At 37.4% G+C, this 27,539-nt stretch overlaps 1 protein-coding gene across 1 annotated transcript in view; it reads right to left on the bottom strand.

The window, feature by feature from the left end:
* PIGK (phosphatidylinositol glycan anchor biosynthesis class K) overlaps positions 1-27,539 on the bottom strand; it is a 145,887-nt gene that overhangs the window by 64,581 nt on the left and 53,767 nt on the right. Inside the window, exon 9 of the mRNA XM_052637363.1 lies at positions 23,961-24,133. Coding sequence (XP_052493323.1) covers positions 23,961-24,133 — 173 coding nt within the window. The remainder of the gene's footprint in view (positions 1-23,960; positions 24,134-27,539) is intronic.

Here is a 27,539-nt window from a genome sequence, read left to right as displayed (position 1 = left end):
AATGACCACTGGAAAAATCTAGCCTTGACTAGATGGACCTTTGTTGGCAAAGTAATGTCTCTGCTTTTCAATATGCTATCTAGGTTGGTCATAACCTTCCTTCCAAGGAGTAAGCGTCTTTTAATTTCATGGCTGCAATCACCATCTGCAGTGATTTTGGAGCCCCCCGAAAATAAAGTCTGACACTGTTTCCACTGTTTCCCCATCTATTTCCCATGAAGTGATGGGACCAGATGCCATGATCTTAGTTTTCTGAATGTTGAGCTTTAAGCCAACTTTTTCACTCTCCTCTTTCACTTTCATCAAGAGGCTTTTTAGCTCCTCTTCACTTTCTGCCATAAGGATGGTGTCGTCTGCATATCTGAGGTTATTGATATTTCTCTGGGCAATCTTGATTCCAGCTTGTGCTTATTCCAGCCCAGTGTTTCTCATGATGTACTCTGAGTATAAGTTAAATAAGTAGGGTGACAGTAGACAGCCTTGACATATTCCTTTTCCTCTTTGGAACCAGTTTGTTCTTCCATGTCCAGTTCTAACTGTTGCTTCCTGACCTGCATACAGGTTTCTCAAGAGTCAGGTCAGGTGGTCTGGTATTCCCATCTCTTTCAGAATTGTCCACAGTTTATTGTGATCCACACAGTCAAAGGCTTTGGCATAGTCAATAAACAGAAGAACTGTACAAAAAAGAGCTTCACGACCAAGATAATCACGATGGTATGATCACTCAACTAGAGCCAGACATCCTGGAATGTGAAGTCAAGTGGGCATTAGAAAGCATCACTACGAACAAAGCTAGTGGCGGTGATGGAATTCCAGTGGAGCTATTTCAAATCCTGAAAGATGATGCTGTGAAACTGCTGCACTCAATATGCCAGCAAATTTGGGAAACGCAGCAGTAGCCACAGGACTGGAAAAGGTCAGTTTTCATTCCAATCCCAAAGAAAGGCAATGCCAAAGAATGCTCAAACTACCGCACAATTGCACTCATCTCACATGCTAGTAAAGTAATGCTTAAAATTCTCCAAGCCAGGTTTCAGCAACACATGAACCGTGAACTTCCAGATGTTCAAGCTGGTTTTAGAAAAGGCAGAGGAACCCGAGATCAAATTGCCAACATCCGTTGGATCATCGAAAAAGCAAGAGAGTTCCAGAAAAACATCTATTTCTGCTCTTTGACTATGCCAAAGCCTTTGACTGTGTGGATCACAACAAACTGTGGAAAATTCTGAAAGAGCACATGTATACACACATATAACACAAAAGTGCTTCATTTTACTTAGACATTCCATTATGGATGGACATCTGCTTTTATTTACTGTTAGAAATAATGTTCTTCCAGGCTACTTTGTCTACATGTGCAAGATGCTTTACAAACTATAGCCAGCCCATAGACCAAATTTAACCTGTCATCTGTTTCTATATGTAACAGCTGTAAGGTATTACATTTTTCAATGGTTAAAAAGACATTAAGGGAGACTATTTCACGACAAATGAAACATATAAAATTCAAAGTTAACTGACTATAAATAAAGTTTTATTTGAACCCATTCATCTGTTAATGTATTATCTGTGACTGCTTTTGCACTACAATAACAGAATATCTGCAGCTGAGACCATTCGACCTACAAAGGCTAAAATGTTTACTTAGTTGGCCTTTCACAGAAAAAGTTTGCTAACCTCTATTCTAAAATAATTATTTAGAAGTGGACTTGCAGGGTCATAGTTATGCATATTTTAAATTTTGCTAGTAACAACCAAATTACTATCCAAGGGGGCGGCATCAATTTACACTGCCACCAGAAATGTGTAAATTTCCATTTCCCTCATCACCACTTATTTCCTACAAGAAACAGTACCTCATTCTCTTAATTTCCATTTTCCCTTTTAAAAAATACTTGAAGAATCACTGGACATGAGTTTTTCTTTTCCAACTGTATCTCCTCTGGTCACTTTTCTATTGGGGTGTCTTTTAAAAAGAATCTATGTGCAGTTACTTATATAATCTGGAAAGAAATTGTTTGACATACATGTTGTAAATAATTTCACCCAGAGTTTCTCTTTTAACTTTGTATTTTTCTTTACTACTTAAGGTGTTTTAACTTTGTTGCAGTTAAGCTTTATCAATCATATTATTGATATTACACTAAAGCATTTAATAGCTATGATTGGTTAGTATAATATCTTTCCACATTATTTCCCAACTCTTGTAAGTTTAGTAATTAAATGGTAGAGTCTCTTAAATTTTCTATTATACAGTCTATAAAAAACAAAAAGAAAGAAAAAAGATAAAACAACAGGGAAAGTTGCCTCTTCCTGATCCTTATACCTCTTATCGTTCCCTTGTCTTCTGGCATTGTTTGGGACTTCCTGTGTAGACAGCAATACAGTATGCATTCTTATCTCATCTGACTTTCATAAGAGATGCTTCTAAAGAGTCACGCTAAAATGTAATGTTTTCTGCTGGCTTTAGATATACAGCCTTTATTAAGTCAAGGCAGCTCTCTATTTCCAGTTCACTAAGTTATGTTGCTTTTTTTCATCATTAATGATTGATGAATTTTAATCAGGTGCTTTTTCTGCATCTACTGAAACAATTACAAACTATTTCTCATTTAATGTACAGATACAATGAAATACATTAATATATTTCCTAACTCTAAATCATTCCTAGAATTTTAAGGTAACTTCTATTTGGTCATGAAGTATTTTTACTTTTACATTATTGGATTTGAATTTAAGATGTAGTTTGTCTATTCTGTTTGTATGTCAGTTTCACATGTTTGGTAAATGCCACAAGTAAAAACCATCTAAGCCTACTGCTTATTTGAAGTTTGTTGGTAGAAGGTACATATTTTTCTACAACTGATAAAAAAGCAAATTCTCTTACTTGAAGGCTTGATTTATTTCTTTTACTTATTTTTTTCCTAAATTCCCCATATTCCTGTATTACTTTAGTCACATTCCAAGTGATTTTCATAACCTTGTACTGAAAATGCATCATGTAAACACCACATTTTGAGATTTTGTTTCAAATTAGTATGATAATTTTACTCTTTCAAAGAGGGCATTTGGTCCAATTATACTTAACTTATAGACTGATACAACTGTGTTTAATATTAATATCAATTTTCTATTTCTCATCTATTTGATGTTTCTTTTATTTTCTTTGTTCCTTTGAATTAACCAAATACTCTAGTTCAGGTGCACTGGCAACAAATTGTTCTGTTTGACTGAAGAAATCTTTATTTCACTTTCATTTTTGGAAGATATTTTTGCTGTGTATAGATTTATAGGTTAGAAGTTTTCTTCCATTCAGTACTTTAAAAATGTCATCCTGTTGTTTATGACTTCCACTGTTTCAGTCACTCAGTTCATCGCTCAGTCGTGTCCAACTCTGTAACCCCATGGACTGCAGCATGCCAGGCTTCCCTGTCCATCACCAACTCCAGGAGCTTACTCAAACTCATGTCCATAGAGTCGGTATACCATTCAACGATCTCGTCCTCTGTTGTCCCCTTCTCCTCCCACCTCCAATCTTTCCCCAGGATCAGGGTCTTTTTAAATGAGTCAACTCTTCGCATCAGGTGGCCAAACTTTTGGAGTTTCAGCTTCAACATCAGTCCTTCCTCCCATGAGTATTCAGGACTGATCTCTTTTAGGATGGACTGGTTGGAACTCCTTGCAGTCCAAGAAACTCTCAAGAGTCTTCTGCAACACGACAGTTCAAAAGCATCAAGTCTTCGACACTCAACTTTCTTTACAGTCCAAATCTCACATCCATACATGACTACAGGAAAAATCATAGTTTTGATTAGATGGACATTTGTTGGCAAAGTAAAGTCTCTGCTTTTTAATATGCTGTCTACGTTGGTCACACCTTTTCTTCCAACAAGCAAGTGTCTTTTAATTTCATGGCCGCAGTGACTATCTGCAGTGATTTTGGAGCCCAAGAAAATAAAGTCAGCTACTGTTTCCATTATTTCCTCATCTATCTGCCATGAAGTGATGGGACCGGATACCATGATCTTAGTTTTCCAAATGTTGAGTTTTAAGCGAACTTTTTCACTCTCTTCTTTCACTTTCATCAAGAAGTTCTTTAGTTCTTCTTCTCTTTCTGCCATAAGGGTGGTGTCATCTGCATATCTGAGGTTATTGATATTCCTCCCCACAATCTTAATTCCAGCTTGTGCTTCATCCAGCCTGGCATTTCACATGATGTACTCTGCAATATACAGCCTTGACGTACTCCTTTTCCTATTTGGAACCAGTCCGTTGTTCCAGGTCTGGTTCCAAGTGGTGCTTTTTGACATACAGATTTCTCAGGAGGCAAGTAAGTTGGTCTGATATTCCCATCTCTTTAAGACTTTCCCATAGTTTGTGTTGTGATCCACACAGTCAAAGGCTTTGGCATAGTCATTAAAGCAGAAGTAGATGTTTTTCTGGAACTCTCCTGCTTTTCTGATGATTCAACGGATGTTGGTAATTTGATCTCTGGTTCTTCTGCCTTTTCTAAAACCAGCTTGAACATCTGGAAGTTCACAGTTCACATACTGTTAAAGTCTGGCTTGGAGAATTTTGAGAATTACCTTGCTAGCATGTGAGATGAGTGCAATTGTGCAGTAGTTTGAGCATTCTTTGGCATTGCCTTTCTCTGGGATTGGAATGAAAACTGACTTTTCCAGTCCTATGGCCACTGCTGAGTTTTCCAAATTTGCTGGCATATTAAGTGCAGCACTTTCGCAGCACCATCTTTTAGGATGTGAAATAGCTCAACTGGAATTCCATCACCTCCATTAGCTTTGTCATCGTGAGGCCCACTGAATTCGCATTCCAGGATGTCTGGCTCTAGGTGAGTGATCACATCATCGTGGTTATCTGGGTCATGAAGATCTTTTTGTATATTTCTTCTGTGTATTCTCGCCACCTCTTCTTAATGTCTCCTGCTTTTGTTAGGTCCATACCATTTCTGTCCTTAATTGTGCCCATCTTGGCATGAAATGTTCCCTTAGTATCTCTAATTTTCTTGAAGAGATCCCTAGTATTTCCCACTATTGTTTTCCTCTATTTCTTTGCATTGGTCACCTAGGAAGGCTTTCTTATCTCTTCTTGCTATTCTCTGGAACTCTGCATTCAAACTGGTATATCTTTCCTTTTCTCCTTTGCCTTTCACTTCTTTCTCTTCTTTTCTCAGCTATTTGTAACATCTTCTCAGACAACCATTTGGCCTTTTTTGCATTTCTTCCTCTTGGGGGTGGTCTTGATCATTGCCTCCTGTACAACATTAAGAACCTCCGTCCATACTGCTATCAGCTCTTGTCCCTTGAATCTATTTGTCACCTGCACTGTATAATCATTAGGGATTTGATTTAGGTCATACCTGAATGGTCTAGTGGTTTTCCCTACTTTCTTCAATTTAAGTCTGAATTTGGCAATAAGGAGTTCATGATCTGAGCCAGGCAGCTCCTGGTCTTGTTTTTGCTGACTGTATAGAGTTTCTCCATCTTTGGCTGCAAAGAATATAACCAATCTGATTCCAGTATTGACCATCTGGTGATATCCGTGTGTAGAGGCTTCTCTTGTGTTGTTGGAAGAGGGTGTTTGCTATGACCAGCATGTTCTCTTGGCAAAACTCTATTAGCCTTTGCCCCGCTTTATTCCGTATTCCAAGGCCAAATTTGCCTGTTAACTCCAGGTGTTTCTTGACTTCCTACTTTTGCATTCCAGTCCATTATAATGAAAAGGACATCTTTTGGGGGTGTTAGTTCTAAAAGGTCTCGCAGGTCTTCATAGAACTGCTCAACTTCAGCTTCTTCAGTGTTACTGGTTGGAGCATAGACTTGGATTACCGTGATATTGAATGGTTTGCCTTGGAAACGAACAGAGATCATCCTGTTGTTTTTGGGATTGCATCCAAGTACTGCATTTCAGACTCTTGTTGACCATGATGGCTACTCCATTTCTTCTAAGGGATTCCTACCTGCAGTAGTAGATATAATGGTCATCTGAGTTACATTCACCCTTTCCAGTCCATTTTAGTTCGCTGCTTCCTAGAATGTTGACGTTCACTCTTGCCATCTCCTGTTTGACTACTTCCAATTTGCCTTGATTCATGGAACTGACATTCCAGGTTCCTATGCAATATTGCTCTTTACAGCATCAGACCTTGCTTCTATCACCTGTCACATCCACAACTGGGTATTGTTTTTGCTTTGGCTCCATCCCTTCATTCTTTCTGGAATTATTTCTCCACTGATCTCCAGTAGCATATTGGGCACCTACTGACCTGGGGAGTTCCTCTTTCAGTATCCTATCTTTTTGCCTTTTCATACTGTTCATGGGGTTCTCAAGGCAAGAATACTGAAGTGGTTTGCCGTTCCCTTCTCCAGTGGACCACATTCTATCAGACCTCTCCACCATGACCTGCCCGTCTTGGGTGGCCCCACGTGCATGGCTTAGTTTCATTGAGTTAGACAAGCCTTGGTCCTAGTGTGATTAGATTGACTAGTTTTCTGTGATTATGGTTTCAGTGTGTCTGCCCTCTAATGCCCTCTTGCAACACCTACCTTCTTACTTGGGTTTCTCTTACCTTGGACGTGGGGTATCTCTTCATGGCTGCTCCAGCAAAGCACAGCCGCTGCTCCTTCCCTTAGACGACGGGTATATCCTCACCGCCGCCCCTCCTGACCATGAATGTGGAAACTAGGTAGAGTGCGCCTGATGAACTATGTACGGAGGTTTGTGACATTGTACAGGAGTCAGGGATCAAGACCATCCCCATGGAAAAGATATGCAAAATAGCAAAATGGCTGTCTGGGGAGGCCTTACAAATAGCTGTGAAAAAAAAGAAGTGAAAAGCAAAGGAGAAAAGGAAAGATATAAGCATCTGAATGCAGAGTTCCAAAGAATAGCAAGAAGAGATAAGAAAGCCTTCCTCAGCAATCAATGCAAAGAAATAGAGGAAAACAACAGAATGGGAAAGACCAGAGATCTCTTCAAGAAAATTAGAGATACCAAGGGAACATTTCACACAAAGATGGGCTCGATAAAGGACAGACATGGTATGGACCTAACAGAAGCAGAAGATATTAAGGAGAGGTGGCAAGAATACACAGAAGAACTGTACAAAAAAGATCTTCACGACCAAGATAATCACAATGGTGTGATCACTCACCTAGAGCTAGACATCCTGGAATGTGAAGTCAAGTGGGTCTCAGAAAGCATCACTACGAACAAAGCTAGTGGAGGTGATGGAATTCCAGTGGAGCTATTTCAAATCCTGAAAGATGATGCTGTGAAAGTGCTACACTCAATATGCCAGCAAATGTGGAAAACGCAGCAGTGGCCACAGGACTGGAAAAGGTCAGTTTTCATTCCAATGCAAAAGAAAGGCAATGCCAAAGAATGCTCAAACTACCGCACCAATTGCACTCATCTCATACGCTAGTCAAGTAATGCTCAAAATTCTCCAAGCTAGGCTTCAGCAATACGTGAACCGTGAACTTCGAGATGTTCAAGCTGGTTTTAGAAAAGGCAGAGGAACCCGAGATCAAATTGCCAACATCCGCTGGATCATGGAAAAAGCAAGAGAGTTCCAGAAAAACATCTATTTCTCTTTTATTGTTATGCCAAAGCCTTTGACTGCGTGGATCACAATAAACTGTGGACAATTCTTCCAAGAGATGGGAATACCAGACCACCTGACCTGCCTCTTGAGAAACCTGTATGCAGGTCAGGAAGCAACAGCTAGAACCAGACCTGGAACAATGGACTGGTTCCAAATAGGAAAAGGAGTATGTCAAGGCTGTATATTGTCACCCTGCTTATTTAACTTCTATGCAGAGTACATCATGAGAAACGCTGGGCTGGAAGAAGCACAAGCTGGAATCAAGATTACCTGGAGAAATATCAATAACCTCAGATATGCAGATGACACCATCCATATGGCAGAAAGTGAAGAGGAGGTAAAAAGCCTCTTGATGAAAGTGAAAGAGGAGAGTGAAAAAGTTGGCTTAAAGCTCAACATTCAGAAAACAAAGATCATGGCATCTGGTCCCATCACTTCATGGGAAATAGATGGGGAAACAGTGGAAACAGTGTCAGACTTTATTTTCGGGGGGCTCCAAAATCACTGCAGATGGTGACTGCAGCCATGAAATTAAAAGACACTCAGTCCTTGGAAGAAAAGTTATGACCAACCTAGACAGTATATTCAAAAGCAGAGACATTACTTTGCAAACAAAGGTCCATCTAGTCAAGGCTATTGTTTTTCTAGTGGTCATATATGGATGTGAGAGTTGGACTGTGAAGAAAGCTGAGCGCCGAAGACTTGATGCTTTTGAACTGTGGTGTTGGTAAAGACTCTTGAGAGTCCCTTGGACTGCAAGGAGATCCAGCCAGTCCATTCTGAAGGAGATCAGTCCTGGGATTCTTTGGAAGGAATGATGCTAAAGCTGAAACTCCAGTACTTTGGCCACCTCATGAGAAGAGTTGACTCACTGGAAAAGACTCTGATGCTGGGAGGGATTGGGGGCAGGAGGAGAAGGGGACGACCAAGGATGAGATGGCTGGATAGCATCACTGACTCGATGGACGTGACTCTGAATGAACTCCGGGAGTTGGTGATGGACAGGGAGGCATGGCGTGCTGCGCTTCATGGGGTCGCAAGAGTCAGACACAACTGAGCAACTGAGCTGAACTGAAATTAGAGCTTTCCCTAACACTGAAAACAAGATTTTAAATGTATACATCATGTTTATGCAAAGCCATTTGAGCAGTTGCAACTCCTACTGCTAACAACAGAAACAGGGTGTGGCATCTTTAAGCCAGAGATTGCCTAAACTCATAATTTATATCTCATCATGTAATTCATATTGCTTGTCCCAGTAACTTAAAATGAAAGTACAAAATACTCTCCTAAAGCATGCAATCCTCCTACTCCATTTCACAAGCTACATATTTTTAAAACACATATTTTTGGTGTAACAAAATTAACATTTTAAAAATTATATATAAAAAAGGCTCTTAATATTGGAAGTTAAAATGAGGTTGATCAATCTCTTGAAAAAGACATTCCATAACAATATCAACTGCATGTTTCTCTTAGTGAAAGTACTTTCAAAATAATATGTGACAATTTCATCAAACAAAAGACAGTGAAAAGTCTAAAATATTACTGAATATGACAAGAACTCTGCATACTTGAAAATCATGTAGACAGAGGAAGAATAATGAAGTTAGTCACCGTAGCATAGATTAATGTCATCTGTAGCTCAAATGAAAACTGTCGATAAGGGTTCATTAGAAATATAATATTAATATGTTCCCTTTATCGTGTAAATATTTCTCGCATCTATATCAAATATAAAGTACCTGGTAATTTATATCACCAGGACAAAACAGATAACCAAATGAATTTTTTAAATCTCCTGCTTTTTCTTTATTTTTATGAGAAAATCAATTTTGAAATAAGTATTCTTAATTACCTGCCATCTTGTAGGAAATTATCTATAACATTTATAAAAGACATACTTTAAATAATATTTATTAAGGTATGTAATTTAATAAAAAATCATATAAATGACACTTTACTTACAGTTTTATGGTACAGTTTGGCTTTATTTTACAAAAAAAATTTGTCATGAATGTCAAACCATCCATTATCCCTGAGAAAAATCACAGTATTCTAATAAACAATTACTGTACCCCAAAATTGATATCAATCATGGGGATGTTGCTAATAAGACCTTATGGTCCTCTCCCTTCATTTATCCCCCAACAATAAAACCTACAGATGCACTTAATATTATGAAGTCAGAATGAGTATTCTGAAAGACTAATAGACTACAATAATGAACTAGTACTTATAATTATTGGCATGATAAAAACACAATGAAATAAGCATACAGTCTAAAATGGTGTTTTTAAAAAATCAACTACATGAGTAAGTATGGGAAGGCCAACCTAAGAATAATTCCTGTCAGAATGGGTGATAAGTGGCATGCTGGTAAAAATGTAAATCAAGTTATACAGAGCTGTAGTAAATCAAATAAAGATGGTAATACTTCCACTCTATCTTTTGCACTGGAAGAGAGACATCTGTATGGTTGTGATGAGTTTTATGTGGAAGGTCCTTAGAAATACACTGATAGAGTATGCTCATTTTATATACCTTATCATTAATCCTCATAATAACTCTGAAGGTAGAGGATAGATCACCGTACTACAGATAAAGTATCTGAGTTTCAGACAGATTAAGCCACGTGCCTTAAGACATAAAGCCAAGAACCAAACCAAAACTTGAATACTAGTCCATTCATCTCCAGACTTTTTCTAACTACATGAGACTGCCTTAAAGCTTCGATCTAGCACCAGAAGGAATAATTAGGCAATAGTTCACCTGTAAAATATTTAGAAAACATGTAATGAGATATTGTGATTTCAACAAAAGTGGCAATTTTTGAATGTTTTATCCTTATTATTAATTTATCATAAATAATCCTCATACATTTAAAAATTTTTTCTGATCCTTTACTTTCTTAATTACTTTAAATATAAATTAATTCCTAAAACTATGCCAGAAGAGTAGCAATTCAAAAAGATTCTATAGATTTGCCTACTTTATAGCCAAAATTCCACGTTACGAGGTTTATTGTAAGACGACTTACATATACAGGGTACTTTTACCACACTTTTTTAAAATGAGAACTCAGTATGAAAACTCTCTTTCTCCTGCTAATGGTAGAAAGAAAAAATACTACGATTTATTTTAAAGTATAGCCTACCTCACTCTTCAGCATTAAAAAAAAAAGCCTCCCTTATGTACAAATATGTAATTCTACTGCCACCTTCTGGTAAAACACAATTTCCCAAGTTTTAATAGTACTTCTGACTATAAAGTGACAAACCTCCAGATAAGAAATATCTCCTTTCCAATATTAGATTAATAAAAAGCAAAATAAGTTATTTTTATAAATGGCAAAATTATACTAAAATAGGATTCTAGCAATAATTTTTATAGTACATGTAATATATTCTCTCAATGTTAAACTTACTGAGCACTCTACTATTTGAGCACTGAAGAGCTTTACAAGCAAAATAAAAATCAATTATTTTAATAACTTTTATAAAGTAGAATGATTATTCCCATTTTACAGAGAGAATCGAAGAAATCAAGTGGTCTGCTTGAGGTACATAGCTATTAAATGGCAGACTCTGAATTTAGAAGCAGATCCATTGATCACTGATTCCAATGATCAATGTGTTCTAATAGTCTCTGTAACATCAGATAACAGATATTAATAAGTTGACTGAACTCATTTAGGACATTAAATCTTAATTTAGTGGGGTAAAGCAACAATACTACAATTAGTGAGGAAATTAGAAGAGCCACAGAACATAGAATCAAAGAATTCAAAGAAACCATAAAGGTCCCACAATCAAATTTTCCATATAATTGAAAACATTTTTCAATTTCCATATAATTGAAAACATTATTCTTTAAACATTTAGCCAATGGATTAAACTCTAATGTCCTATTTTTACAAATAATTATACCATGTCATTTTGAAATCTTTCAAAACTAAAAAAAGTTTATGTTCTATATGTTCAGTGTTTAAATTTAATTTTGCTCTGACACAGTTTAAAATACTAAAAAACACCAGCTAGAAATTACTGTCCTTAGTCAACATAATATTTACTAATTTATATTCAGAGAGGTTTTACTTACACAAAAGAATATACTACATTCTGCTATACTATTTCTATACACTGATTTCTTAAAAGTCATAAACCAATTCAATGAATTTCAATTTCACATAGTAAAATAAATTCTGCAAAAAGAAAACTGCCCATAAAATAATCAACACATTATTTTTAAACTACAACAGTAAGAACTTTATGTCTAAAAGCTTTTGCACAGCGAAAGAAACCATAAGCAAAATGAAGAACAACTTATGGAATAGGAGAAAATATTTGCAAATGATGCAACCAATAAGGAATTAATTTCCAAGGTATACAAACAGTTCAGCCAGCTCAATACCAAAAAAACAATAGCCCAATCAAAAAAATGTGCAAAAGACCTAAACAGACATTCCTCCAAAGAAGATACACAGATGGCCGACAAACACTTGGATAGATGCTCAATGTCGCTAACTATTAGAGAAATGCAAATCAAAACTACAATGAGGTATCACCTCACACTGGTCAGAATGGCCACCATAGAAAGTCTACAAATAATAAATGCTGGAAAGGGTGTAGAGAAATGGGAACCCTAGCACTATGGAGAACATGCTGCTGCTGCTGCTGCTAAGTCACTTCAGTCGTGTCTGACTCTGTGCGACCCCGTAGACGCCAGCCCACCAGGCTCCCCCGTCCCTGGGATTCTCTAGGCAAGAACACTGAAGTGGGTTGCCATTTCCTTCTCCAATGCATGAAAGTGAAAAGTGAAACTGAAGTCGCTCAGTTGTGTCCAACTCTTAGCGACCCTATGGACAGCAGCCCACCAGGCTCCTCCGTCCATGGGATTTTCCAGGCAAGAATACTGGAGTGGGGTGCCAGTGCTTTCTCCAGGGAGAATAGTATGAAGATTCCTTAAAAAACTAAAGATAAAGTTATCATATGATCCAGCAATCCCACTCCTGGGCATATATCCAAAACTGATGAAAATTCTAATTCAAAATGATACATGCATCCCAATGTTTATGGTGACACTATTTACAATAGCCAAGATGTGGAATAAACCTAAATAACCACCAACAGATAAATGGATAAAGAAGATGTGGTATATAAATATAATGGAATATTACTGTCATAAAAAAGAATGAAATAATGCCATTTGCAGTGACATAAATAGACCTAGAGATTATCATACTAATGAAGTAAATCAGACAGACTTATATAATTACTTATATGTGGAATCTAAAAAATATAAATTCACTACAAAACAGAAACATACTCACAAACATAGAAGACAAACTTATGGTTACCAAAGGGAAAGAGATGGGGGAGGGAGGGAAAGAGGGAGGGGGACAATTTAGGAATTTGGGATTAGCAGATACACTCTACTATTAATACAAATAAAATAAACAACAAAGTCACACTGTATAGCATAGGAAACTATATTCAATATCTTATAATAACCTATAATGGAAAAGAATCTGAAAAAGAGTATATATATGTGTTGATATGTATAAATAAATCAGTTTGCTGTACAGTTAAAACTAACACAATATTGTAAACCAACTATACTTCAATTAAAAAAACTTTATGTGTATGTAAAATGACAAAATAAATAAGTTAACCATCAGTTTTGGTATCTTTATAAATCAACGACATGCATTTTATGCTATGATATTCGACTTTAATGAGCTTCTGATTAACTGCAACTAAGTTATAAATAACAATATAAAATAAATGGCCAAATAAGATGCTTAAGTTAATATAGAATTTTAACAATGAGGAAGTTAATCACTTTGAAAAACAGTAGTATGTAGACTAGTAGGGGAGAAATCCTGTCAAATGTTATTTGAACCATTTTGATGAATCTTTGGTTCATAAAGTTTCATAATCATATCAATTCACTAAGCAACTTTCAGTGAATTGTTTCATTACAAAGCTTCATATTCCTCACAAACTATTTTGGCCAAATTTCATGTTTCTACTGAATGTGTACATTTAAGTTTTATCTAATTTCCTAGTAAACATTACAAACAGAGACTAGAACTCATATGATTAATGATATAATAAATATTTTTATAGGTCTTTTATATTTCCTTATAAATTTTAGAATCTGTCAATCTCTACAGAAAAAAGCCTGCTGGGATTTTAATTGGGATTGTGTTGATCAATACCAGAATCAATAAAATCCAAGAATATAGTCAATATAAAAATTAATTGTACTTCTATATTTGAGCAACAAATGAAAAATAAATTTTTAAAATATCACTTAAAATATCATCAAAACCAAAAATACTTAGAGATAAATATAACGAAAAGTATGGAAAACTTCTTCACTGAAAACTATAAAACAATGCAGAGACAAAATATAGGAGATCTAGATAAATGAAGATATATGTTCATAGATCAGAGGACTCAATATTGTTAAGATATCCATACTTCTCAAATTAACATATGAAGTCAATCCAATTTCAATCAAAATTCTAATAGGTTTTTTTTTTTAGAAACAGACAAGCTGAGTCTAAAATTTGTATGGAAACAGAGGATCTAGAATAGTCAAGAGAACCTTGAGAAAGAAAAAGTGACTTGTAGGACTTACAAAAACAAATGTCCTCCAACTGGTGATTTCCAAGACTTATTATAATTCTAAAATAATTAAGACAGTACAATACTTGTATAACAGAGACACAGTTCAATGAAACATAGTCCAGAAAGAGACCCACACATATACGGTCATGTGATTTTGACAAAGGAATCAACATAATGCAATAACAAATTCAATTTTTTCAACATATGGTGTGGCAGTAACTAGATATTCATATTTTAAAAACTGAACCTCAACTCCTACCTAACTCTGTACTCAAAAATTAATTCAAAATAAACCATAATCTTAAACATAAAAGATAAAACTATAAAACTTATAGCAGAAAATAAAGGAAAGTCTTTATGACCTTGATTTAGCTTAAGCATCCTTGCACAGAGGAGTGACTATTAAACATGAAAGGTATTAAGCTTAAAGGAAAGTGATAAATGAGCTTTATCAATGTTAAATCTCCTACTCTTCAAAAGATATTAAGAATATGAAAGGAAAGCCAAAGACTAAGAAAAAATATTGCAATACATATATTTGACACAAGACTTGTACTCAGAATACATAAAGAAATCTTACAATTCAATAAGAAAACAACTCAGTTGTTTTCTTTTTTTTTTTAATTTTTCATTTTGTACTGGTGTATAGTCAGTTTCTCCCATCAGGAAGCTTCTATAATCCTCTTATCCTTTTCATCAGAGGGCAGACAGACTGAAAACCACAATCACAGAAAACTAACCAATCTGATCACATGGACCACAGCCTTGTCTAACTCAGTGAACCTATGAGCCATGCCATGTAGGGCCACCCAAGATGGATGGGTCACAGTGGAGAGTTCTGACAAAATGTGGTCCACTGGAGAAAGGAATGGCAAACCACTTCAGTATTCTTGCCTTGAGAAACCCATGAAAGGCATGAAAAGGCAAAAAGATAGAATACTGAAAGATTAACTCCCCAGGTTGGTAGGTGCCCAATATGCTACTGGAGATCAGTAGAGAGATAACTCCAGAAAGAATGAAGAGATGGAGCCAAAGCAAAAACAATACCCATTGTGGATGTGACTGCTGATGGAAGTAAAGTCTGATGCTATAAAGAGCAATACTGCATTAGAACCTGGAATGTCAGGTGCATGAATCAAGGAAAATTAGAATTGGTCAAATAGGAGATGGCAAGAGTGAACACCGACATTTTAGGAATCAGCAAACTAAAATGGACTGGAACGGGTGAATTAACTCAGATGACCATTATATCTACTACATCTATTTCTGCTTTATTGACTATGCCAAAGCCTTTGACTGTGTGGATCACAATAAACTGTGGACAATTCATCAAGGGATGGGTATACCAGACCACCTGACCTGCCTCTTGAGAAACTTGTATACAGGTCAGGAAGCAACAGCTAGACTGGACATGGAACAACACACTGGTTCCAAATAGGAAAAGGAGTACGTCAAGGCTGTATATTGTCACCCTGCTTATTTAACTTCTATGCAGGGTACATCATGTGAAACGCTGGGCTGGAAGAAGCACAAGCTGGAATCAAGATTGCCCGGAGAAATATCAATCACCTCAGATATGCAGATGACACCACCCTTATGGCAGAAAGTGAAGAGGAACTAGAAAGCCTCTTGATGAAAGTAAAAGAGGAGAGTGACAAAGTTGGCTTAAAGCTCAACATTCAGAAAACTAAGATCATGGCATCTGGTCCTATCACTTCATGGGAAATAGATGGGGAAACAGTGGAAACAGTGTCAGACTTTATTTTGGGGGGCTCCAAAATCACTGCAGATGGTGACTGCAGCCATGAAATTAAAAACGCTCACTCCTTGGAAGAAAAGTTATGACCAACCTAGATAGCATATTGAAAAACAGAGACATTACTTTGCCAACAAAGGTCCATCTAGAAAAGACTATGGTTTTTCCAGTAGTCATGTATGGATGTGAGAGTTGGACTGTGAAGACAGCTGAATGCTGAAGAATTGATGCTTTTGAACTGTGGTGTTGGAGAAGACTCTTGAGAATCCCTTGGACTGCAAGGAGATCCAACCAGTCCATTCTAAAGGAGATCAGTCCTGGGTGTTCTTTGGAAGGAATGATACTAAAGCTGAAACTCCAGTACTTTGGCCACCTCATGCACAGAGTTGACTCATTGGAAAAGACTCTGATGTTGGCAGCAATTGGAGGCAAGAAGAGAAGGGGACGACAGAGGGTGAGATGGCTGGATGGCATCACTGACTTGATGGACGTGAGTCTGAGTGAACTCCGGGAGCTGGTGATGGACAAGGAGGCCTGACGTGCTGCAATTCATGGGGTCGCAAAGAGTCGGACATGACTGAGCGACTGAACTGAACTGAAAGAGCCTACTGATGAAAGTGAAAGAGGATAGTAAAAAAAAGTTGGCTTAAAACTCAACATTCAGAAAACTAAGATCATGGCATCTGGTCCCATCACTTCATGGGAAATAGATGGGGAAACTGGAAACAGTGACAGACTTCATTTTGGGGGGCTTCAAAACATTGCAGATGGTGACTGCAGCCATGAAATTAAAAGATGCTTACTCCTTAGACGAAAAGTTATGACCAACCTAGACGGCATATTAAAAAGCAGAGACATTACTTTTCCAACAAAGGTCCATCTAGTCAAAGCTGTCTTTTTTACAGTACTCATATATGGATGTGAGAGTTAGACTGTGAAGAAAGCTAAGCGCTGAAGATTTGATGCTTTTGAACTGTGGTGTTGGAGAAGACTCTTGAGAGTCCCTTGGACTGCAAGGAGATCCAACTAGTCAATCCTAAAAGAAATCAGTCCTGACTATTCACTGGAAGGAATGATACTGAAGCTGAAACTCCAATATTTTGGTGACCTGATGCAAAGATCTGATTCACTGGAAAAGACCCTGATTCTGGGAAAGACTGAAGGTGGGAGAAGAAGCAGACAACAGATGAGACAGTTGGATAGCATCACCGAGTCAATGGACATAAGTGTGAGTAAACTCCAGGAGCTGATGATGAACAGGGAGGCTGGGAGTGCTGCAGTCCATGGGGTAGCAAAGAGTCAAGACACAACTGAGCAACTGAACTGAACTGAACTGAAAGCTGATTAGCACACAATATTGTGCAAGTTTCAAGTGAACAGCAAAGGGACTCAACTATATACATACATGTATCCATTCTCCCTCAAACCCCCTCCCAACCAGGTTGCCACAAACACTGATCAGAGTTACATGTGCTATACAGTAGGTCTTTGTTGAAAATAACCCAGTTTTTTTTAAAATAAGCAAAAGACTTGAAAAGGCACTTCATGAAACATATATGAATGACCAGTAAGCACATGAATTGACACTCAACGTCCTTAGAAACCAGGGGTTTACAAATTAAAATCATAATGAGATTATCACTACCTGCCTAGAGAATAGCTAAAATTAAAAAGACAATACCAAGTCTAATTAAGGACATGGAACAACTATTTGTAGAAATGCAAAATGGTACAATGACTACAGAAAATAGTTTGGAAGTTTCTTACAAAGCTAAACATGCATTTCCATATGACCCAGCAAACCTACTCCTAGGTATATTAACTCAAGTGAAATGAAAACTTAGGTTTCTATACAATGTTTATAGTGGTTTTATTTAATTGCCTAAAACTGGGGGCAAATGTCCTCCAACTGGTGAGATACACCAATAAAAAGGAACAAACTGAAGATACATGTGACAACAGGAATGAATCTTACATGCATTCTGGCAGTAAAATAAGACAGACTAGAAAATTTTTAATAACAGACTGGCATGGTGATTATCCAAAGTACATGCATTTATCAAAAACTCAGAACTATATACCAAAAAAGGGTTAATTTTACCAAACTAAAAAAAGAAGAAGAAAGAAAAAACTACAGGTGCATACAATAATATAAAATGACTTCCAGAAACATTATAGTATGCAAGAGGAACAAAACGTAACGTTGAGAGATACCTGTTTAGCTGATATAACCAAGATGCAGGGCAAGAAAGAAAACTCCATTTAAGAGAAGGGAAAACGGTTAACTTTGAGGCGGAGTGAAAGGGCAGATTGAGAAGGGGTGCAAGGGTTGGGGGATCTTCTGGTATACCAGCTTTGTTCTAATTTTTTCTCTGGTGGTTACATGAGCAGTTGCTTTCTGACAATTCACTGTGCTATCATTTATATTTTATATCATTTTAAAAGCAAGCAAGGCAAGTAAACTCAAGGTAAGATGGTTTTAGAAAAGGCAGAGGAACCAGAGATCAAATTGCCAACATCCGCTGGATCATGGAAAAAGCAAGAGAGTTCCAGAAAAACATCTACTTCTGCTTTATTGACTATGCCAAAGCCTTTGACTCTGTGGATCACAATAAACTGTGGAAAATTCTGAAAGAGATCGGAATACCAGACCACCTGACCTGCCTCTTGAGAAACCTATATGCAGGTCAGGAAGCAACAGTTAGAACTGGACATGGAACAACAGACTGATTCCAAAGAGGAAAAGGAGTACTCACCCTGCTTATTTAACTTCTACACAGAGTACATCATGAGAAGCGCTGGGCTGGAAGAAGCACAAGCTGGAATCAAGATTGCCTGGAGAAATATCAATCACCTCAGATATGCAGATGACACCACCCTTATGGCAGAAAGTGAAGAGGAACTAAAAAGCCTCTTGAGGAAAGTGAAAGAGGAAAGTGAAAAAGTTGGCCTAAAGCTCAACATTCAGAAAACAAAGATCATGGCATCTGGTCCCATCACTTCATGGGAAATAGATGGGGAAACAGTGTTAGACTTTTTTGGGGGGCTCCAAAATCACTGCAGATGGTGACTGCAGCCATGAAATTAAAAGACGCTTACTCCTTGGAAGGAAAGTTATGACCAACCTAGACAGCATATTCAAAAGCAGAGACATTACTTTGCCAGTGAAGGTCCGTCTAGTCAAGGCTATGGTTTTTCCAGTGGTCATGTATGGATGTGAGAGTTGGACTGTGAAGAAAGCTGAGCGCCAAAGAATTGATGCTTTTGAACTATAGTGTTGGAGAAGACTCTTCAGAATCCCTTGGACTGCAAGGAGATTCAACCAGTCCATTCTGAAGGACATCAGCCCTGGGATTTCTTTGGAGGGAGTGATGCTGAAGCTGAAACTCCAGTACTTTGGCCACCTCATGAACAGAGTTGACTCATTGGAAAAGACTCTGATGCTGGGAGGGATTGGGGGCAGGAGGAGAAGGGGACGACCGAGGATGAGATGGCTGGATGGCATCACTGACTCGATGGACACGGGTCTGAGTGAACTCTGGGAGTTGGTGATGGACAGGGAGGCCTGGCGTGCTGCGATTCATGGGGTCACAAAGAATCGGACATGACTGAGCAACTGAACTGAACTGAACTGAACTGAAATTATAAAAGAATAAAATAATATAAATATTTTAGAGGTAGGAAGCATTCCTGGATTCATATCTTGGCTACACCATTTGTTAGATGTGTGACTTTAGCCAGGTTTCTTAACCTTTCTCAGTCTCACTTGATTCATCTGTATAATGGGAAAATTTCACCTGCCTCATAATTATGTGAATTAAATGGGATTAATTTTTACTTGAGTGTATCTGCCTAGCTTCCAAGTTTATATTGGAAGGTTCATCTTATCCACTTGGGGCTGGCCCTCCAGTAGCCTAGATTTTGATGACCTAGATGACCCCTAGATGACCCCACTACTGCCCAGCTGGGTCAGAGGTGAGCAACTGACTCAAGCTGGGCTACTCAAAAAGCCCCCTGTGGAGCTTAAACTGGAGAATGAGCAAGTTAATTCTCTAGCTGCACTTTACCATCAGTCTTTGTTCAGTCGCTAAGCTGTGTCCAACTCTTGCCAACCCCATGAACTGCAGCATACCAGGCTTCCCTGTCCATCACTATCTCCCTGAGTTTTTTCAAACTCATGTCCATTGAGTCAGTGATGCTATCCAACCACCTCATCTTCTGACATCCTCTTCTCCTCTTGCCCTCAATTTTTCCTAGCATCAGGGTCTTTTCCAATGAGTCAGCTCTTTGCATCAGGTGGCCAAAGTATCATGATGAATAGAATGGATATAAAGCTCCAGAAGAGCAGTGTAGACACATTCTATGCCCTACATTCAGAGTAGGAGAGAAAGAAAAGTCTAGAACAACACAGAGACAGAGAGAGTAATACCCACATTTTTGACTGATTTCTGTTTCCTGATTCCAGTCACTTACTGGAAGCTACCCTTGGGTTCCATAAACACAGAATACCTATATAAGAGATATCTTTAAGGAAATAATGCTAGCTCAGGTTGGATTCTATCATTTTCAATCCAACAAGGCTAGGCAATAGTCCTTATATAAAGCATGAGGCACATAGAAAAGGTTCAAAATCTAGAAACTGTGGCAGGAACTTTCTGATCTTTGACTGACTGTATGAGCTGCAGACTTCCTTACCCAGCCCTTGAAAGAGTTCTACTCTAGTGTCCAAAACATAGACTGACCTTGTTAAGGTCATTTTCATCCCTCTATCTATAAGAACACGCTTGATCTTAGCTAAAAGGCTGAGAAGCGATCTGTAAGAAAAGCATCCAGCTCAAATTTCCAGTTAGATTCAAAATTTTCAATTGCTAAAGACGGCCTCAAGAGAGAAAAAAATTCTATAGTATGACAGAATAAAATTACAACAACAAAAAATTAATAAAATCAAGTGCCTAAATTTAGAGCATAACACAAAAGTCAGACAGGGTAAGATGTCATCTAACCAACCAAGGTAAAAATTGAGTATTTACACTTCATATTGTCCAAGATTTCATTATTTCTTGGGCAATGCCTACAGAATTTACACTTCTACATTTTAGTGTGGGTATTTTTACATTCACAGGCTATAGGCTATTTTCCTTAGGATACTCTGATACACCAAGTAATGTTGGCATGGACTTATTACTATATTCTAGAAAGTCCAACTGTTTGAGGCTGTTTGTCTGCTTATTTATCAAAGTCAACCTATGTACACTGGGATAAAACAGTTCAGAATCAAGTTATATAAGGCAAGCTTGTTGCAACCATCCCTTATTTTGCCTCACTTTAATAAATTAAAACCACAGTAAGACACATGGTGAAACAAGTGTTGTCGCTAAGGTTGTGATTATCACTTAAGTATATGACTGCACCTTATTCATATAATATGTGCATGTTGGAAGACATAAAAAAACAATTATTTCATATAGCTACTTCAGTCAATTTTATGTACTAATGTTCTCCATCATATTGGAATTTAGTTTAGCTTGCTCTAATATTAAAATGTGAAATATGGACAATCTGGAAAATGAGTTCCATTATCTTCCTAATATATGTAGAAAGTATTATTTTAAAAAGCTTAACTGTCAATTTTAATAACAGTAATTGTATTGATGTTTTAACCTAAGAGCTGTAAAATTACATATGCATTCAAGCCCAAAATTTCCTTAATATAGTAGCTTTTTGTGATAGCTGATTTCTAAATATACTTTTCTCTAAACAAACATCCAACTGATAATCATATTTGCATATAAATAGCACCTATAATAATGAGATAATATTTGTATCACCCAAGAAAAATTTTCTGGAATATGTTGAGAATTGAATCCTCCTAAATTAATTAGATAACAAGTATCAGTAATTATGAAACCATCTGTGAGCAACGTTCTAAATAAAATTTATTCATAAACACTAGAGGGTGCTCTAATTCAACAGTGTCTGCTCATTGCTGAGCATCTGAAAGCAACAACCCTGTTAATCAACTATATTCCAATATAAAATAAAAATTAAAAAAACAAAATATAGTGCCTGATATCTGGCACTGGTGCTTAAAATAATTTTCTCCTTAATTAAAGATAAATGAAGATAATTATCAGCACCAACAACTTTTGCTTTTGAACTATATAGAGAGATACTTCATGAGATAAAATTTCATCTTTCCAGAATATACAATAAAATTTAGTAGAATTCCACTGAAATCATTTTTATTGTACAACTATTATATTTAATATTGTGTTAAGTGAACAGAATAGAAAATAAGTACAGAGAAAGTATAAAGACAGTCCTTATCACTAAAGGAAATTAATGCAATATTCAGATGGTTAACAAAAGGTGTATCCTGTATACTATGGACTTAGGTTCAAGGAAAATTACAAAATGAGCTACACAGTAGCTCAATTTCAATTGCTAAGTATTAAGGTATAGTTTAGCTATTTTACAAAAGCAACTTGAAACAGTATTTAAATAAATAAAAGTAATGCCGTTGTTGGATATCATCTGTTGTCTCGAGAAAATATTTTTAAAGCCAACAGACATAGGAAATTGAAAACGAAAAAATCTAGACTTTGAATATCATAATAGGAAATAATAATAAAATCAATTTCAAATCTTCATAAGAAATACATTTACTACTAGCTTTTAAATTTTATTTCTAAAATATTCACAACCTCAATTACAAATCTTTGAAATTTTCAAAATTTAAAGTAATTTATATGTTGCCATTTGACAATCCAGGAAAGCTCCCTGGAGTATGTGTTTCCAATAGATAGCATTAAATAATTCCAAATAACAAAGCTGAATGGCAAACAATATCAATTTCTATGTATTTCAAGAAAATGACTATTAACTGAGATAGTACTTAACCCCGAACAAAGTATGTTGCCTTTAAAAATGTTTACAGAGAAGAAAAACAGAACATTATCTACACTTCTAAAGTCACATAGCAAAAATTAACCAGTCTCTCAGTCTCTCACTCTCTTTCACACACACACACACGCATGCACACACTGCTCACTCACACACAATCCACTCCCCAAGAGGAGAGTCCGTGGCGCATACCTACCTCTCTTTCTCTCATTCCTTTCCCTAACTAACAACTAAGGGATCCCACAGAAATCCTGAACAGTGGCACCTGTTCATAAAAGGCCACTTCAAATTCACAACAGCCCCAGATAAACTGTTTAATATACCATAACACTAGACAAAAGCCAGAGATAGGCTTGAACCAGACTCATAAACCACCCAGACTCTGGGAAACAAAATACACGGCAAAGAACTAATTCGACTGCTGGAGTCCAGAGAAATCCTGAAAACAGAAGCACTGTGCTAGAGTTTGAAGTATACATTTGGCATCTATATTCTCCTGGCACTCATCTCCCCTTTCTATGTTTATCTGCCTTGCCTCTGCCAGATTCCTAGGGCCTATTATACTCTAAATGCTCAGCTGCCAGCTTCCCTATTCAATGTTATGTCATTTAATGACCTTCTACTGCAATAGGTGACAACATACACATTTGTTAGAGTATTAATAAAGTTTGAAATGTCCTGCCCAGTTATGAAGGTTTTCTGAACCATCATATACACCTCTACTGACAGAAAAGTATGGCTCAGATATAATCAGTTGTCAGGGAAGTTTTAGTCTTTTTAAAAGCAAGTCTGAATTCACACTACTTACAAACAATCATATTTTGGAGCTACAACATAACCCTGATCAAGATCTTAGCTTGTCACTGATATTTAGAGCTTTTGCCCATTAATCTGAAAAGCAAAGAACTAAAGTGAAGAATGGGTAGAAGGGTGTATTTTATTTGTAAATACAAATATTCATCTCATTATTATATCACATAAAAATTTACAAACCATGAGACTAGAATACTCTATTCAAAAAATATTTTAAGATGAATACCTGCTTTCCATGACTTCTGAATCTGGCTGCAAACTAAGAGTCTCTGTTGTAATTTCCACTTTCCGTACACTTCCAAAGAAATCAGTTATCAGGACATTTTTAGGATCCCTCTGAAAAAGATCAGTGCGATGTCCAGGAGTAGACACACACAGACTTTTGGGGCATACCTGAAACTGAAAAAAATATGTATAGCAATAATAAATACACATGCTTACATATTCATACAGCTTATATTAAATTCATTAACACAACATAGTAGACTGTAGTATATTTTTAAAACTCTCCCAACCTAAAGAAGATCAAAGATTGTAGTTCTAAAGATTAAACTTTCATTGCTACTGTACTGCTTGACACTGTAAGAAAGCTTTACAGACATTAGAATAGGTTATTCATAAAACTGGAAGCTGGCCAGGAAGGAAAACAACATTCCCTTTTTACAATCATATGCTATAAAGTATGAAAGCAAGTTAGTCCCTCAGTTGTGTCCAGTTCTTTGAGACCCCATGGACTGGAGCTCACCAAGCTCCTCTCCATGGGATTCTCCAGGCAAGAATACTGGAGTGAGTAACGGGGATCTTCCCAACCTAAGGACTGAACCCAGGTCTCCTGCATTGCAGGCTGATTCTTTACCATCCAAGCCACCAGGGAAATTTATGAGAACTCACAGGCAACAGTATGACAAGAGAACTGCTTTTTTCTGCATCTATATCCATCTCAGTAGAATGATCTTATCAGAGCAATTTTTTAAACATTTTGCAACCATGACCCTTCATTCAAATTTTAAATTCCAATAAAATACTTATTATATAATAGCCAAGTATGTAAAGAAGATGAAATCAGAGCTGCTCTGGACTGCAAGAAGCTAAAGCATAGCCTTGCTATCCACCGCACGTCCTCCTGCAGTGAAGCTACATAAACTATTCTAAAAATCAGGTACCTTTCTCAATTTATCCATAAACCCAAAGCACCTCAAGACATGCTAGTGCTCCAAGGAATAATCTGAAAACTACAACTTCATCACTACACAGCTCTCACAATAACTTTTAGCTCAGTCTTATACCCGATATTCCACACCAGTGAACTGCCAAGCACCCCGACAGGACATTTGGTCCATGTCAAAAGGGCCTTAATATTTGGTCCTGTCCAAAACCATCCGGCATGAACTAAATATGCTCATGGACATTTGGACAAGCCAAATTTCAAGGATCCTTTCAGTTCAGTCAGTTCAGTTCAGTTGCTCAGTCATTGTCCGACTCTTTGCGACCCCACGAATCACAGCACGCCAGGCCTCCCTGTCCATCACCAACTCCAGGAGTTCACTCAGACTCACATCCATCGAGTCAGTGATGCCATCCAACCATCTCATCCTCTGTTGTCCCCTTCTCCTCCTGCCCCCAATCCCTCCCAGCATCAGAGTCTTTTCCAGTAAGTCAACCCTTCACATGAGGTGGCCAAAGTACTGGAGTTTCAGCTTCAGCATCACTCCCTCCAAAGAAATCCCAGGGCTGATCTCCTTCAGAATGGACTGGTTGGATCTCCTTGCAGTCCAAGGGACTCTCAAGAGTCTTCTCCAACACCACAGTTCAAAAGCATCAATTCTTCGGCACTCAGCTTTCTTCACAGTCCAACTCTCACATCCATACATGACCACTGGAATAACCATAGGCTTGACTAGAGGGACATTTGTTGGCAAAGTAATGCCTCTGCTTTTGAATATACTGTCTAGGTTGGTCATAACTTTTCTTCCAAGGAGTAAGCGTCTTTTAATTTCATGGCTGCAGTCACCATCTGCAGTGATTTTGGAGCCCAAAAAAATTAAGCCTGACACTGTTTCCACTGTTTCCCCATCTATTTCCCATGAAGTGATGGGACCAGATGCCATGATCTTCATTTTCTGAATGTTGAGCTTTAAGCCAACTTTGTCACTCTCCTCTTTCACTTTCATCAAGAGGCTTTTTACCTCCTCTTCACTTTCTGCCATAAGGGTGGTGTCATCTGCGTATCTGAGGTGATTGATATTTCTCCAGGTAATCTTGATTCCAGCTTGTGCTTCCTCCAGCCCAGCGTTTCTCATGATGTACTCTGCATATAAGTTAAATAAGCAGGGTGACAATATACAGCCTTGACGTACTCCTTTTCCTATTTGGAACCAGTCTGTTGTTCCATGTCCAGTTCTAACTGTTGCTTCCTGACCTGCATATAGGTTTCTCAAGAGGCAGGTCAGGTGGTCTGGTATTCCCATCTCTTGAAGAATTGTCCACAGTTTATTGTGATCCACACAGTCAAAAGCTTTGGCATAGTCAATAAAACAGAAATAGATGTTTTTCTGGAACTCTCTTGCTTTTTCCATGATCCAGCAGATGTTGGCAATTTGATCTCTGGTTCCTCCGCCTTTTCTAGAACCAGCTTGAACATCAGGGAGTTCACAGTTCACATATTGCTGAAGCCTGGCTTGGAGAATTTTGAGCATTACTTTACTAGCATGTGAGATGAGTCCTTTGCCATGGACCAAATGTCTTATGGACATGTTAGGCAGGATCAAATGTCTGCTAACCACAATGCCAGACGCACGTTCATTCACTATGCAAAGCATAAAAACTGCCCATTATACGTATGTCATATATAAAAACTGATAAGACTTGGGTCTTTTCTTCAAGTCTAGTCAGAGATGAATAAACATAGCAAGGTAGGAAAGAAAGGTAACAGGTTCTAATTCAGAAATAAATAAACTTCTAAGTGTTTGAGAATAAGAAAAAAGAGGGAGTGGGACTTAAGCAATTTTTTGAAAGAAAAAGGAAGATTACAGATGGGAAATAAGAGCATTTCTAATAAAGGAGCAGCTGTAGAGATGTGTAAGGCAAAGAACCCAGCTTGGGAGAAGCCCAGGATATCGGAAGGAAACCATTACAGGCCCACTAGTAAAGGCCCAGAGGCCACAGCACTTGCCCACCTGTGGCAACAAGACTATGTGCACAGGTAATCACCAACACGACAGGAGAGGGATGGGGAAGGGCAGAGCAGCTCTAATTTATAGTACACAGGTGTTCCAAGAACCGTGCAAAGCTGTTTGAAGGTATTCTCATTTAAGTTTACCAATAACTTTGAGGTATACAAAAATTATTATCTCCCCTTCAAACTAAAGCTCAAAGAACTTAAGTAATTTGTATAACATCACAGTGCCTTCCAGATTCAGGAAAGCAACAATAGGAAATAAGAAGAGTTCATGATATAAATGAAGAAGCAACGGGGGGAAAAATGGGTAAGGGAAGGCTAAGAAAATGAAATGTCAAACAAGGACAAAACAGATGGAAGGCTGAAGAAACAAAGTAAAAGATAAAATAAACAAAGATAAAATTAAAGTTCTAGGTATAATGAAGGTATTCCTGTGTGAACAACCTGGTGGGCTTTGTTAAGTACACAATAAACATTTTCTTCCTTGCTGCTAAAAAACAAACAAAAAACATACTTTCACTTGAAAAAAAACTGAATTATAACTGACACAATTACATTAGTTTCAGATGTACCACATAGTGATTTGCCATTTTTGTACATTATGAAATGGTCACCATGAGAAGTCTA

This window comes from Budorcas taxicolor, chromosome 3 (assembly GCF_023091745.1).
Source record: "Budorcas taxicolor isolate Tak-1 chromosome 3, Takin1.1, whole genome shotgun sequence".
In the NCBI taxonomy this organism is placed as follows: domain Eukaryota; kingdom Metazoa; phylum Chordata; class Mammalia; order Artiodactyla; family Bovidae; genus Budorcas; species Budorcas taxicolor.
Note: the sequence above shows the minus strand (reverse complement) of the source record. Positions and strands in the feature narration are given on the sequence as shown.